General features: G+C 49.2%; 1 protein-coding gene across 1 annotated transcript in view; it reads right to left on the bottom strand.

The window, feature by feature from the left end:
- The window catches only part of SCIN (scinderin), a 53,444-nt gene extending 39,299 nt beyond the window's left edge, over positions 1 to 14,145 (bottom strand). Inside the window, exons 1-3 of the mRNA XM_036762164.1 lie at positions 13,770 to 14,145; positions 6,651 to 6,805; positions 2,951 to 3,112 (exon numbers count right to left, since the gene is read on the bottom strand). Of these exons, the coding sequence (XP_036618059.1) occupies positions 2,951 to 3,112; positions 6,651 to 6,805; positions 13,770 to 13,974 (522 nt within the window). The 5' untranslated portion in view covers positions 13,975 to 14,145. The remainder of the gene's footprint in view (positions 1 to 2,950; positions 3,113 to 6,650; positions 6,806 to 13,769) is intronic.
- Between the last annotated feature and the right edge of the window lie 2,291 nt (positions 14,146 to 16,436).

The raw sequence follows: 16,436 nt of genomic DNA, 5'->3' as shown, positions 1-16,436 counted from the left end.
AACACATTTAAAGGTCGGTCCATTTCTATGCTTTGGCCAACAGTTCATGCTGGTCTGGTTCTTAACACTGACTGGACCTCGTTCTGAGCTCTTCTGAGCAGCCTAAAAGACGAGAAATCCTCCAAATCCTCAGTGGGATTTAATGAGCATCTCTATCACAGAAAGGAGACCACTGGTCTTACCTGGTGCTAAAAGTCTGTTACTTTTGGAAATCAGCACAGATCAGCACAGGCCACAATGAAAGAACCACAGACGTGGAATCAGGCAAGACTTGCGCTGGAATTCTGGTTTCAACGTTCACAGAAGTTCTAGATCTTGAATTTCAATAAATTTAGGAGAGTTCCATCTTGGACCAGCCTATGCTCAGTGAGAATATAGGGTCTGGGATAATGGAAAGAGTGGTGGATGTATCTTCAGGAGAAGGTCTGGGTTTGAATCTCAGCTCTGACATCAAGGGACCCCATAGGGAGCACTGGCAGCTGCTGAAAAAGACACCCCATCTCCTCCCACACAGACTCACAGTGTTTGTCCAGTTAATATTTATTGGGTGAGTGAATGAACGAATAAACTGATTGGAAAGCAAACAAATAATCTTAGCCAAATATTGACCCCAAGACCAAGCCAAAAAAAAGGAATGTTGCCTCCCAGCGTTGTAAGGCGTGTGTGTGTGTGTGTGTGTGTGTGTGTGTGTGTGGGGGGGCATGAGGTGAGGCTTCTATTCCAGCCTAATGGATGATCAGGTGCCACCCTGTCTTTTCTACATGGGAACTGGCCTGACTGGCCTGGTGGCAGTGAGGTCCTTTCACCCTGGCCAGGAAAGCTGATGGCAAGAGATTGTAAGACAATATTGAGCTTCAAAGAGATGCAGAGATTGTGCTGCCCTCCAGCCCCAGCAGGCAGCTTATCTCAGATCTTTCCCGTAACTGAGGAGGAATCTCAGGGACTGAGATAATGAAGACAACAGAGAAATCCTTGATTCTCCATTTTCTGTTTGTTTGAGGGCTCCCATTTTTAAAATCTCTGAACATTATGTGCAAAGGATGTAAAAATATTTATCAGTCTTACAAAGACCAATTATACAAGATCATTAAATGATGGAGAGGGACCCTTGGTTTTCCAGCTTGATTGGGTCAAAGGTAAAAAGCCTTTGAGGGTCTTCAGGGGCTCACAGTGAAATTATTTGGGATGGAATTGCCTCAATTCCCCACCCTTGTATCACCTCCATCATCCCTTTAAATAAAAAGGGTGACAATTTTGGTTAAAGTCATCTTATGGCTCATCTTACCCAGCCATCTACCCAATTGAATAGTGCCTTCTATGACACCTTCAACAACCAGACATTCAGCCACTATTTGCATGTCTCCACCGACATGGCACTCACTATTTGTGGGCTCTAGACAATGCTAGTTATTAAGTACATTTAAACAATGATACTACCGCCTTGGTCATGTTTACCTCCATGGCTTATTTTGTAGATGTGACCCTATAACCTCTCTAGGTTGTCCATTTAGGGCACTGATTGGACTAGATCTCCAAATGCCTTTCCTGTTTTCAAATTCTATGACTTCTTGAGCAATTACTTATTCCAGGGAATTTCAACCATTAAAAAGGGGCCAAGGTAATTCATTAGAAGCTGAAAGTCATTTGTGCCAATTCATTACCCCACAAGCAACCCATGAAGCCATGAAAGCCCACTGAGATGGCCAAAGGTTTGAGAGCTGCTGGCTATCCTATAATATTAAAAATCATGATAATAATAAAGAACGCGCATTAATGTTTAAGGCTTTCAAAGAGCTGAGTACTTCCCCTTTGTCAGGGCCAGTGGTAAGATTACCACCTCCCATTTTATAGATGAAAACCAGAGGCTTAAACAAGGGGAATGACTTGCTGAACATCACTCAAGGAGTTGAAGTCAAAGTCCAGATTCAAACCCCCATCTCCCTGATTCCAAGTATAACTTTCCTTCTTCTTCCCTAACCAAGCACTTTCCCCATTTTTCTTTTTACTCCAGATAATTATGGTTGGATGATCTGTCTCAACACTCTCGTATCTCTATCACTAAATGCTCCAGGAGTGCCTTAGCCATCCCACCCCTCTCTGCCAACAGCCGATGCCTTCTCCATGACAGCCAGAGGTAGTCTGTGGAGACAGGTGTGGGGCACAAGAGATCTCAGAGGTTATCTGACTCAATAACCCTCTCATTCTTCACATGAGGAATGCAATTTGCCTGCGGGTGATGGAGCACACCCAAACCACAGCTAGCAGTTATACCCAGAGGCTCAGATTCCAAATCTAGCATTCTTAGATATAAATGAGGGAGCCCCCAACCCTGGTGTTCCATATCAAGTTACATAGCTCCTCCAGAGAGCCCACAGAGCTCAGGGAACCACTTTTGTTCAAGCTCTGTTTTTACCCAAACTCAGGAAAAGAAAACACAAAGAGTGGAAACCGTTAGTCCTGCCTTTTATGACTTCACTGAATAAAGCAGAGGAAGACACTGCAATAAAGAAATTATTTGGGAATGTTATTTGATCATGACCATCTGGCAGGAGCAACAACCTTGGAGGTGACAACTGTCAGTCTTTGCCAGTTCTCCCATTCGTCTTCACCCACGCTATATTTACATCCCCTCACAGAAACCTTGCATAATGTCAGTTAGGCTGAAGGGGACCTGATCAGTGCCACATTAATCGAATAATTCTGTCCCAAGCTGATTTTTTTTTTCCTTTCCTCTTTCAGGATCCATGATTTTGTGGGTGGGGGCTCTCCTAGGCTCCTCCCCCATGCAGATCACACAAACCCTTTACCACTTAGGAAGCATTGTTGCTGAGGCCAAACATCATTGCTCTACAACCAACCTAATGATGGCCCTTCAACCTCAGCAAAGCTGGCCCTCAGGTGACGGATGTTCAGCATATTTTTTTCTTATCCCTCATAGTGACAAACTCACCAGTCCAAGATCAATGATGAAGCAGTCTCCCTTGTTGAAGCTGGCCCAGCTGAAGGGGACCTCTGTGGCACGGACCACCCGGCGGCCCTTAATGTGCAAGAGTCTCTCGGCAGTCAGATCATTTGTGATGACGTGATTGAATCCGGATGCCACACCTCCAACCTAAACAGAAAAGGAGGGTCACCGTAACACTGCTGAAACGAGGCTTTCACCTTATCCTTTGACCCAGAGGTCAAATTGCTGGTTATATACCACAACGAGGACCAGGACCAAAAAGAAGGTCCCCAAAATGACAAACCACGTGCTGCAATCCCCAGTATGGTGGCAAACAACTGGAAACAAAAGGGCAGGAATTCTCTAACAAATAAGGAATTGCTGAACAAATTAGGCTACATGAATATAAACAGGAGATTCTTGTACTTTAAGTAATAATAATGAGAAATTCCAAGAATCCTGGGAAGTCTCGTATGCCCTGAAGCCTAGTGAAGAAAGCAGAACCAGGAGAATGATAGGCATAACGACTTCAGTAATGTAACTAAAGCAATCCAGAAAGGCCGATGGACATCCATTAATTGTAGGAACCAAATGTGACCCAAGAGAACAGTTGATGAGGCACGTCTTCATTCTTTTGGCAGAGAAGTCAAGGACGTGGACAGGGAACGTCTACATTCACAGTTTCTCCTTCCTCTCCTCCCATTCCCCAACCCTCTGAGTTCCGGCTCCAGGTGTTACAAATGATCCCTTAATTGGCAAACCTGAACACCATTAATCCTCATTCAACTCTTTGCTGAATTTGACACCACACGGCAAGTAGAGGCGGAAGTGGAGAGAGTGATGGTCTAAAGAGTCTGGAAGCCCTGAATTCAAATCCTACCTCAGAAACTTACTGTATGATGTAAGATCCTAGGAAAGTCCCTAAAGCCCATTCAGCCTGTTTACTTCCCTATAAAAGTGGGGCTAACAACAGCATCCACCTCACAGGTACCGACTAGGAGGATCCATCGCAAAGCACTTTGCAAACCACCGTAGAAATCCTAGCGATGATCACCATTGGCTGCCTTCTCCCCTTGGATGATGATCACCATTGACTGCCTTCTCCCCTTGGATGATGATCACCATTGGCTGCCTTCTCCCCTTGGATGATGATCACCATTGGCTGCCTTCTCCCCTTGGATGATGATCACCATTGGCTGCCTTCTCCCCTTGGATGATGATCACCATTGGCTGCCTTCTCCCCTTGGATGATGATCACCATTGGCTGCCTTCTCCCCTTGGATGATGATCACCATTGGCTGCCTTCTCCCCTTGGATGATGATCACCATTGGCTGCCTTCTCCCCTTGGAAGCTCAGACATTTACTAGCTGGGTGGCTCTGGGCAAGTCACTTAACTTGTCTGACTCACTTTCCTCATTTGTAAGATGTGGCTAAGACTATCGCCTGAACCCCCCTCAGATTACTGTGGGGATCAAATGATACAGCACAGCCCCGACCCCGGAACACGCTTAATAAACGCTTGTTTCCTCCCTTCCTCCCTCCCTCTCTTTCTTCCTCCCTCCCTTTCTTCCTCCCTCCCTTTCTTCCTTCCTCCCTCCCTTTCTTCCTCCCTCTCCTTCTTCCTTCCTCCTCCCTCCCTCCGCCCTGCTTTCTCATGGTTCTGCTCTTATCCGACTGCTCCTCCTCAGACTATTTTAATTGTCTTGGTAGGTGACTTTACTCAACAGGGTTTTCTATATTCCATGCCGAGGTGCAGCGGGGGCAGGGCAGGCTATTGGGATGTGACTGTTATATAACAATAAACAACAACAAGCATTTCTGCAGTCCTTTCAGTTTTGCAAAGCACTGTACATGTTATGTCATGTGTTAAAAAAAAAGTTTAGATTTTTAGAAAAATTTATCTGACTGGATAAAACAAAGAGGTCTTGGGACACCGATGAAAGAACCAGCCACTGTGAAAAATCCAGTCCTGACTGAGATGACACTCCTTGGCAAGCCAAGCTCTTGCTGGCTCAGAGACTGAAATCTATCCTTCTCTTTAAAAGGATTCAATGTCTACAGAAAGACCACAAAGAGTCAAGAGGTCGGCAGCTCTTCCTTTGCCAAACGGAGTTCACCTGTCACCTGAGCCGGGCCATGGGCACCCAAATCTGGGAGGTCTATTGGATCTCAGCCATTCACCCAGGTGATGTCCAAGGTCCCAGGCAGGGAGCAAATGCACCTACATCACCCTGAAGGCAGGATGGAGAGCCACGCTCCAGCAACAAAAGGATAGCAGAGGAATCCCTTCTCTCCCCCTGCTTCCTTTCAAGCATCTTTTCTCTCATGAGGAAAAAGGAATAGGGCATTTTATTGATTGCCTTGTCCCATCAGGGGTGTCCGAGGGGAAGGGTTCATGCTGCCTGCCTGTTTAAATCCTCACATTTGATGGCCCAACATTCCCCAGCTGATTTTGCTCCACTAGAACACACTTAGTTTATTACCACTCACCACCTTGGCTAGCCTCTCCCCGTAGCACCTAGCTAGGCTACTAAGACTGGGCTGACTCTCAATCACAGAGAAATCCTGCTCGAACATTTGAGACAATCTGCCAAGTATTAAGGATCAATTTAGTAATTCTGGGGGCCCCTGTGCATGCTAATTCTTTGCATTTTAAATTAAGAGCTCACCTGGTGGGGTAGGGACAAAGAGACAAAGCAAATAATTTTCTGGTCTTGGATGTTTTCAGTGCTCCCTTATCTCCATATGTGCATTTCCTATCAAGTACAGCTGTGGTTTCAGATACTGTTGCGTGTGTGGTGTGTGATAATTCTTAATTAATTAACAGGGCATGATCTGAGCTCTTAACAGAAGCTTTTATTTATGGAGTTTCCCCTTTTTGGGGAGTTTCATGCTGGTGACTAAGGCAGAGATCTCAACATGGAATAAAGCTAGACTACCTTTATGCCTGCCTTTCAAGGAGATGATGAGCAGGGCTGGACAGTCCACTCTTATCAACAGCCTGCAGGATCCCATGTGACTCAGACTTAGTGGGCTCATTTGGTCCATGTGACAGGAGCATGATTTCACATGTTGACACAGTGAGGTACAAAGGGAAGAGAATTGGCTGTGACCTTCTGAGGTTCCTTCCATCTTCATGTCAAGAGGCCAAGACCCCGACACACTGTTCAAGCCCTCCTTTAGTTAGGAACGATGGGAAGAAAGACCAATGTAAGGCATTGATGCTTTATAATGGCAAATAAGCCAGGAGATGATGATCTGGACAGTTGTCACATACACAGTAGCCAAAAGGACTCTACAAAGGGATGGCATGAGGTCTGGGTCCCAGAGTGATCAGAAGGCCTTCTGGGAGGACTAGCTTATGCTGTGGCTGGTTAAGATTGAGAAAACCTTAACTGAGTGCCATCATCAAATTTTCCAACTCTTCTCATCTTTTGAGACTAAAAGGAAACCTTCCACAGAAGAACAGAGACTAAACCTCTCACTTAGCATCACACAGACTTTCTTGAGGCTGTAGGGTGCCAGCAACCCCATGAAATGTAAAAGCTTATTTATACTCTTTTTTAAGAACCCTGACAAGTACCTGCAAGTCAACTGCTGAGCTCTAACCTCCCTAATGGACTCTAAGCTCTCTTCCAAGGTCAGACTGGGAATCAGGCCCCACCTTTGGGTGTTGAAGAAAGAGCTGGGAGGCTTGTGCTTTACCTTGTACTTCAGCCCTCCTTTGAAATAGCCGACAAAATCAGTGGATTCATAACCTTGCAGTTCTCGGCTCTGCACAGGCTTTCCACCAAGGTAGTCATCCATCTGCATGGTAAAGATGGCAGCAGCTCCACTCTCATCTTGAGTGCATTCCTTCCCTAAGAGGCAATGATAGAGCATTAATTCAGTGGGATCCAGATCTGAGGCCATCAATGCATGTACTCAGGGTCTCCGATGGTCAAGGAAGCCAGTCTATGGGAATCCACCTGATAGCCAGGCTTGGGTCCTTTTAGAGGGCTTCTACTCAGGCTCAAGAATACGTTAATCCTGAAGGAGAGCTTTGAGATCCTTTGGACAGCTAGTGAAACACGAGAATACTGCAGTCTTCCCCAGTAATGATGGCCATTAGGGGATTTGTTTTGTTTTATGATGGGGAGGACAGGGACAAGAGGAGAGTTATCGCTATCCTACGTTTGGGTGAGTGCCTGAAAAGACAAGCCATGGTTCAAATACCAGTCCTGTGATCCCCCCAACTATCCCAGGCCTCCGTTCCCTCAGCTGTAAAGACAGATGCCTAGATTAGATGGTCTCTGAGGGCCCTTGCTAACTCTAGCTCTGTGATCTTAGGATCTTCCCTAGGCCTTCTCTGCAGAGGACCTCTGAGGGCCATTTACAACTGCAGAGGTACGGTCCACTGGTCAGGGGTGGGAAGTGGGGGGATGGGGTATTGCCATTAATACACGGGGCCTCCCACAGGCCCTCACAGCCAAGAGAGTGCCTAGCATTTGAAAATAAGTCACCTCATACTTAAGGGATTGGGATAGAGTTGGAATGGTCCTCCGAGGTTATCACGTCCACCCTCCCCTTTTACAGATGAAGCATCTGAGAGCCAGAGATGGAAATCCGAGCTCAAGAACACAGTTATTAAACATCAGTGCACACGCAGGATCTCTAAGGCACATCTGTATTCTCCAAGATAACCTTTGTTCCCCAGACAACCTTATCTCTCTATGTACACAATAGCAAAAGACAAACCAGCCCACATTTCATCAAGAACATTCACTTGTTCAACCTTCTAATCTAGCCAGCCTAATGGGCTTCATTTAAGGTGAGTTAGGACCACGGGCTCATCATCTATGTAAGGTAGTATTCCCACCATGACTCAATCCATGACCCCATCCCTTACTGCCCCCCCCCCATTTTACTAATGAGAAGACTGAGGCCCAGAGATGGAGTGACTTGCCTAAGATCACTTGGGTGTTGAGTGGCAGAGCCAGAATTTGAATCCAGGCCCCCTTTCTCCAATGTTCTGTTTTGCCATCAAATCACCATTAACTTTCCACTCCTCTCATCCCGCCCCACTTCAAATCTTTTATTCTACCTCTTTACTTAAAAAACAAAAAACCCAAGCCTCTTAATTCCCCCACCACAAAATAAAAACTAAAAGTGGCTGAAGAGGAAAGGAAGATCCAGACTGTTCCAGGCCTGATCCTCCTGCTCTTCACATTTGGGGGCACTCACCCTCATCAGCCGACGGTCCCAGCCCACCACCCTGCCAGCCAGCCGAGAGCCCCCCTTCTCTCTGGGGAGAAAGCACTGCCACTCCCATAGCACTCAGGCCCTGCTGTTTGAGGGGCCAGGTCTGTCTGCCCTTGCTCCTCATCAGCACTGTTGAGTCTCAACCCTCCCAAAGCTTCTCTTTCTGGTCTTTGTGCTGGGGAAGAGGAGCTGTAACCCAGCCAACTCAGCACCGGGTGGAGCTGATACTGAGGCCTGCCCCTCCCCTACCAGCCCAGTGATTGACAGATGGGGCCTGCCAATGATTCGTGAATGATGGTGAGTGATCCGTGCCAACCACTCAGCGGGTTATCTTTTGGTTACGTCCTCAGGTGGGCCCTGGTCTGCTGTCCTATTACAGATCCTCAGCAAGCAGAAAGCACTGGGTTTGGGATCAGGGAAATGGGGTGGGGTTCAATCTGGCTGCTGATGCTAGCTGTGCCCTCCTGGAAAAATCACTTAAGCTCTCAGACCCTCGGTTTCTTCATCTGTAAAATATTGATAGCACCTTTCCCACAGGTACAAGAGTCAAAAGAGAACACCAACCAGTCCACCCACACTCATTAAGTGTTTGCTCCGTGATGAGCACTAGGAATACAGAGAAAAAGTCAAGATCGTCCCTGCCTTCAAGAGCTTTACATCCTGGGGGCAAATAGCCAAGCAAATGGAAGCCATGCACAGTGGCTGGAAGGTTATTGGCAGCCCAGGGGAAGGCACTGAGGTGGGAGGAGACCTAAAAGCAGCTCTGTCTTGCTGAAGGGGAGATTTGAGCTGAAGCTCAAGGAAAGCCAGGGAAACCCAGAGGAAGAGGGGATCAGGGAGGGCATTCCAGACCCAGGGATGGCCAATGAGAAGGCACGGAGATGGGAGAGCAACCAATGAACAGAGAATTTCCAAGTTTGTAAAGAAAATAGCAATTACTCTTCCGTCAGTAAATGCTGGCCAGGATCAGCCACAAGGATGGGGGTAGGGAAAGCAGCCCAAAGGAAGGTCTCCAGGAGTGGGATCCAGAGGCGATTCCTGGAGAGACGTGCCCAAGGAACACACTGAATGAGAATGCCCAGATGGGCTGCGATCTAGACAGGGTGAGCTGCCAGATCAACGGTGGCCCTATCCAAGACCAACAGACTTTTCTTAAGCTCTTGTCAGGCTTATGGGATGTTCTCTTCTTGGAATTCCCAGCACCCCCGCAGATGAAGAAGTACATCTCATGTCCAAGAACTCCAAGTCTTGGCTTCCACCTGGAGCCATGGCTTCTCCAAGATCATCCTAACTTCCTGGCTCCTCCCCACCCCCACCCCCCTCTGGCCATGGATCGGTATTTGTGGTTGTTGTTCAGCCATGTCCTTCTCTTCATGACCCCATTTGGGGTTTTCTAGGCAAAGACACTGGAGTGGTTTGCCATTTCCTTCTCCAGCTCATTCTACAGATAAGGAAACTGAGGCAAACAGGATGAAGTGACATGCCCAGGGTCACAAAGGTAGTAAATGTCTGAGGCTGAATTTGAACTCAGGTCTTCCTGACTGCAGGCCCAGAGCTCTAACCACTGCACCATCTATTTATTAAATGCCTCTTATGGGCCTCACAGAGCTGCATGAATGGATCTTGGCTCTTGTTGAAGTTCTGAAGGCAACAATTAATAGTGGGTAATAATTATAACAACTTGAATTTATAGCGAATTTTAAGGTTTTCAAAATGCTTTACAAACATCTCATCTGATCCTCACAACTCTACGAAGTCGGTGCTGGTGTTCTCCTCACTTTACATATGAAGAAACTGAGGCAAAGTGACCTTCCCAGAGCGACCCGGCTTGTGAGTGTCTGGGATTGGATTTGAACTTGGGTCCAGCACTCTGTCCCTATGCCTCCCCGGAGAAGGGGCTTTAGAGGAAATGCCTCCACCTTAGAATCTGTGACAGAGAATGAAGCTGAAATAGTCAGACATGCAGCTGAGCTTTGGGGGAAATAGATTTCCAGGAAGAACTGTATCCCTCCCATAAACTGGTTGGTTTTTTTTTCTTCCTTTCTAAGTAAACAGGAGAGCTGATGACCCAGGTAGTTATTTCTTTTTTGCTAACAGCGTCTCCCTTTCCTTAGAGTACGATAATCTCACCATTTTTCATTCCATTCTTTAGAGGCTGCGTTGTCACTACCTAAATTCAAACCCTTTAACAAAAATGTGAAGCAAACAGACGGGGCAGAGGGAGGGGGGCAGGGACAAAGCCAAAAAGACAAAATCACCCCCAAACAGGAAACTGGATTAGGAAAAAGACTGGAGCAAAGACTCCAACTGTTATGCAAAATACGAGAGCACCGCAGAACCTTGGAATGAGTCTTTGAATTAGAATCTTAATGGGTGTTTAGCACCCACACAGTAGGATCCAAAGGAATGCAGCTTCACTGGTGGAAGTATTTTCCCCCATAGTCATCCCCAAGTCTTACAAAGATTCTCCTTCCCAGGGATGGGGAAACTCACCACCTCCCGAGCAAGCCTGCTCACTAGTACAGACCACCTCTCATAGGAAATTGTTTTCTCCACAGTAGACTGAGCTGAAATGTGCCCCCTGGAAAGCTCAGCCAATGGAGCCATGACCGTGATTCATTCCAGGTGCTCCGGGTTAAGTCCAGGACCCACCATCACAGCCAGCTGCCCTTTTCCCAGAGCCAGCTCCAAATGCCAGTGGTTTCTTGGGGGCTTGTGGCCCAATATATTTACATAACGTTGTACAAAACAAGCCCCAAAGCTCATGAGCATACAGGAAAATACTCCCAGACCAGACCTTGGCATAGCACCTGGCACTTGGCAAAGCCTCTTAACTCATTAAGCCTGAAGAATTAGATACTTCACAGGATATCATCCTTGCCTTACAGATGAGGAAACTAGCCCAGGGAGGTTAAGGGATTTGCCTATAGTCAAGCTGTAGGTGGGAAAGGTAGAATTTAAACCCAGGCCTCCTAGGCTCTAAATCTAGAACAGACTTCAATACACCCCCAGGCATCTACAAAAAGTCTCCTCTGAGCAGTTACAATGAAAATGAAGTTCTAAGAATATGGCTTGCCATGGAAATCATTAGAAGAAAGACTCTCTTCCTCCATTCCTCCTCATCACAAAACTAACCTTCCCTGGCCAGACTGAGTTTTTGCCATTGGTACAACCAACAAAGAATTGGTTTGTGCCCGTCCTGAGCCCTCCTCGGGAGGACGGCATGAGATTTGGATGCAGGAGCCCAAAGATGCTGCTGTCGGCTCCTGGCAGCCCCGATGTGTCAGCTCAGGTGATATTCTGAGCCCCTGGCTTTCTCAGCTGGCAAATAAACAACCACACCTTCTAAAGAAATCAAGTTGGGGAAAATGCAGAGCTTGGCCTGGGCTGGCGTGCTCCTGGAGGCCAGACACAATGATCCGAGGCAGTACACACTGTCACAATGAGCAGAACTGTAAGAACAGCCCTCCTCTCTGGCAGATCTGGCTCTGAGGGCTCAGGCCAGCTCTGGAGCAGAGCTCCTTTGTAGGCCAGGTCCCTCCCTCTTGTCCCAATTCCTGTTTCCTTTTAACCTGCCATGTCTACTTCCTGGTCAGTTAGAAATAAAAGATGTTGCTCTTATGGGCACGGAAATGTTTTGGGTGCATCCCCAGCCAAGGGGGTCCCACACAACAGCTGGTCCTAAAAATCAGCTTAAGACATGCCTGAGATCATTGCAAGGGTGTGTCTCTGGCCACCTTCCCTCTCAGAGAAGCCTCAGGGAGGTTTTTAACAAATCTAGAAATAGGAAGTAAAATTAAGAAGAAGCTTTCTGTGATATCACAGGCTGAGCTAGAAGGGAGTAGAGATCATTTAACCCAGTGGCATCAAACTTCATAGAAATGGGGTCCATTAAAGACAGATGCGTTGACTTAGACAACCACATATCAAACATCATCTACGTTCTATTCTACATTTATTTTGCTAAACATTTCCCAATTGCATTTTAATCAGTAGCATTGCTGGCCACAAGCATTCGACACCTCTGAGCTAATCCCCTTCATTTTGCAGATCTGGAAACTGAGGCCCAGGTAAGTTGTGACTTGCCCACGATAAGTATAGCAAGTGTCAGAGTGAGGACTTGGACCCAGGTCCTCCGACGCTTACTAGGTGCTGTGTGACCCTGGGCATGTCACTTAACTTGTGTGCCTCAATTTCCTCCACTGTAAGTTATCGCCTACATTCCAAGGCTCATTAAATGAGATAATATTTGTGAGCTGCTTAGTACAGTGCCCAGCACATAGTAGGTGCTTATTAAACACTTTTTCTCTTTGGGATGACCCTCAAACCTTCCAGACTCGGGCTCCGCCTCCATATAGATGGCTGTCTGGGATCATCCTCAAGAGAGGACACCTCCCAGCAGGAGCCTTACATCCCAACAGGACTATGGGTTCAAGGGTTGGGGGGCAGTGCAGTCTAGTGAGGAAAGCACTGGCTGTGGGTTCGAGTATCAGCTCTGGTAATTAACTACCTGGGCGACCTTGGACAAGTCTCTTCCCCAATATGGGCCCCCACTTAGTTCCTCATAGGTAAAATGGAGGGGCTGGACAGGTGCTGCCTAAGCTCTACCATCTTATCAAAGGGCAAAATGAGGAAGATAAAGGACAGGGGTGGGGGTGGGGGGAACAGTTTTCCTGGTCCCCAGCTTCTTTAGGGCTTCAGAATGATTGTCCTCTAGCCCTCTGGCAACAAGTTTTGATGAGCTGTGGAGCAGCCATCGGACAAATATTGGAGCCCCACCCCCTTATCAGGTGAAGACATGGAGGCTCCCAGAGGAAGGGACTGTCCCAAGGTCACACAGCTGTCAGGCTGTGAAGCCCCAACGCCATCAAGTCGATGCAATTCGATGACCTTTCCTCAAACTCCAGCCAATGCGAGGCCGGGGAGGATGCGGACGAAGGGGATTAAAATAGGCGAATCTCTGAGGAAACCTGGGGTGAATTAACAGCCTGAGGAGGATTAGGGAAAACTTCCATTGGAATGTGGCACCCGAGCTAAGCCTCGAAAAACGTCGAGAGGGAAGCAGAGCGGGCCAAGGAAAGGGTGCGGGCTTTACAGTCCGAGCCCGGAACATCACCGCCCTCCCACTACGGCTCCCGTGACTCTTCTGAGCCTACGAGGGGCTTGAGTTCTAAATTCCCTTCTGGAACTAACAATCCTTTGATCTTGGGCCGATCCCTTGTCTGCTATGAGCCTCAGTTCCTTCCTCTATAAAACGAGGTCCCTTCCAGCTGTCCGTCCCCGAGCTCCCGAGGAGCCCGGGTCCTCTGCCTCATTCCGCGCGGCTGCCAGGAGGAGTGGCTGGCGCTCACCTCTCGGACCTGAACCCCAGCCCCTCCCAGAGGATTCGAGGGGCAGTCACGGAGCCGGTACTCTCAGCGGTCGGCACTCACACCCTCCCCTGACCGCTCCCGGGGTTGACAAAGCGAAAACTCGGTGGGAAGAGAACGCCCAGTTCTCTGGCTGCGAGCTGCCTACCGCAGCTCCTGCCCCGGCCCCAGCCCTCTACCCCTCCACCCCCCACTCCCTCGCCCCCATCCCTACCAAGCCAGAAGTGCAGGCGGTAGGCGAGGTCTTTGCGGGAACCCTGGCGGGTGCAGAGCACCAGGTAGGCGTCCCCCACGTAGAAGCTGCCGTACTGTTCCGTGGGCACCGGCACCAGCTCCATCTTCTCGATCCGCCACACTTGCAGGCCTGGCTGGAGGCCAGCCCGGGCGAACTCTTTGTGGTACAGCTGTTGCGGGGGCATGACGGGAGGTGGGGGTCCGCGGGGATAAAGTGGGAGAGTGGCGACAGGGGAGGGGTGTAGCGCAGAGCCACAGGGAGAGCGCACACGGAGGGCAGACGGCGGGATTGGGGCTGAACCGAGGAGGCACTCCCACCCAACGGATGGGACAAGACAGAAGTCACTGGGACGCAGAAGGAGAGGCCGAGTGTGCGGACCTACGGCCGCGCCCAGGTTTATAGGGCGCCCGGGGGCGGGGCTGCGCCCTTTCTTCCCCCTCACCCCGCCAGGAGAGGTGGGGCGCAGCCACTGACCCCCGCCCCTTCCCAGAGAGATGCCCGCCCCCTCTCCTAAGGCAGCCTCTGGTCCCACGGCCCTTCGGTGGGTGGAGGGGGCGTGTCGGGGGAAGGGGCATAATGTGTGTGCTTGTGTGTGTGGGGGGGGTGTGTGGGGGGGGGGTGGGTGTGTGGGTGTGTGTCTAAGAAGGGAAAGGCTGTGATAACTGCCCTCTGGCCGGACCCCCCATCCCTCCCCCATCCACACACAGACACACACACACACACACACACACACACACACACACACACACACACACACACACACCCCTCCTCTGGGGAGCCTGTCTCGGGAGAGGGCCCCGCCCCGGACTCCAGGTGTTCGCTGATGGAAAACAGGAGCCAGGCCTGGGCAGAGCAGCAGTGACACAGTTTCCCTTTTACGTCGCAGCCCCCAGCTCCCTTTCTCTCTTGAGGCCCCGTCCGAGGACCAGAGCCCTAACCTGCCTGGGAGGGATGAAGGAGGCAAGGGGTGGTGACACTTGACACTGACCCCCTGTGGCCAGTGGCTGCTCCTCTCTGGGTCTCTGTAGCCCCAGCGCCCAGCGGCACACAGTGGGCACGGAGTGAAGGCTTTATGGATGCGTGTTGAGTGACTGAGTGACTGATGCTCAACATAAGGCTTCCTAGAGGGGCTTGCCTCTATCTTTGCTGGGTAACCTAGCGCAGCGCTGTGGGAAGTTACTGGAGTGGGGGAGGTTGGCGTAAAAGGGTGGGGCTAGAGGGGGCAGCTGAAAAGGGGATCTCGGAGCCAGCCTCCAACTGAATGAAGTCTTTGGTTTGCCTGGGGCTAAAGCCTCGGCTACCTGTTAACACAAGAATGCCCTTGCTGGGCCTGGGTGTCCCAACAATCCCAGGTTAGCAAATTGTAGAGCCCCAGTCACTTGAAAAACTAGAGAACACGGGAGTGTCAGAAAAGCCCAGACCGAATCTTCCATCTGGCCCTTTTCAGCTGGGTGACCCTGGGAAAATCCTCTCTGCCTCAACTTCCTCCTTGGTACAACAGGGCTAAAACGGGGGCCTAGTGTTTGGAGTCTCAAATGGCAGCTTTTGAGACCTTCAAAGTCCGACACGTGACCGTTGTCATTATTAGTGAAAGCATCTCTCACACACATCCCCAAGGGTCCCATTTCCTGGAAAGAGCACCAAACCTGGAAGGTTCTCTCCTGGGGCCAACGCCTCTCAGCCATCCCCAGAGTCCTGGCAGGGCAGGAGCAGAAAGGCCCCTTCCTTGACTTCTCCAAGGAGCCCCAGCAGAGGATTTCTCTTGGGGCTTCTCCCTGGGGAGGGAGGGTTGTTTATGCGGCTGACTCCACACGGGCTGGTTCTCACCTCAGGAGCCTGGATGAAGCCCTCCCTGGCTTTGCACCAAAGCTGCCCTGATGTTCCTGTTTCTTCTGTCCTGGCTGGCAGAGGCCTCACCTTGCCTATGTCCAGAAAGACCACAGCAAAGAGTTTAAGCCGGGCAGAGTGGACAGGATCTGATTTCAGATCTTCTGAGTTTCTTCTTCTCCCCTGATGCCAGGAAGGGCATGAGCCAGCCACTCATCCTGGCTGCACAATTGGACTCAGAATAAATCCCTTTTGGAAGAATTTGACATAAAAATAATAATAATAAAACTCTGTTCTTTTTCAAATCACGGGTTTTTCGAAGATACACTCATAAAAGCGTAGATGCTTTAGAGCAGGAATTCTTTCTTGTGTCATGGGCCCCTTTAGTCTGGTGAAACAGGAACTCCTTAGAATAATACTTTTAAATGTATATGTGAAATACAGGGCCTGAAGTCAGGAAGACCCATCTTCATGTGTTTAAATCTGGACTAGCTGTGTGACCCTGGGCAAATCACTACCCCCTGTTTGCCTCAGTTTCCTCATCTGTAAAATGAACTGGAGAACGGAATGGCAAACCCCTCCAGGATCTCTGCCAAGAAAATCCCAAATGGGGTCACAAAGGATTGGATGTGACAGCCAAAAGTACAGAGGATTGTAGAGGAAATCAATCCTATTGAAATACAGTTAGCAATATGTATGTATCTATATGTGTGTATGGTGTGTGTGTGTGTGTGTGTGTGCACTCGGAGAACCCATGGTTCAGGACCCAGTCTTCTCCAGCCATGCCCAGCAGAGCCAGATGACCCAACAGATAGCAAA

The sequence above is a fragment of the Trichosurus vulpecula genome, chromosome 5 (genome assembly GCF_011100635.1).
Source record: "Trichosurus vulpecula isolate mTriVul1 chromosome 5, mTriVul1.pri, whole genome shotgun sequence".
In the NCBI taxonomy this organism is placed as follows: domain Eukaryota; kingdom Metazoa; phylum Chordata; class Mammalia; order Diprotodontia; family Phalangeridae; genus Trichosurus; species Trichosurus vulpecula.
The sequence above is the reverse complement of the archived record's forward strand: the minus strand, read 5'-3'. Positions and strand labels throughout refer to the sequence as shown.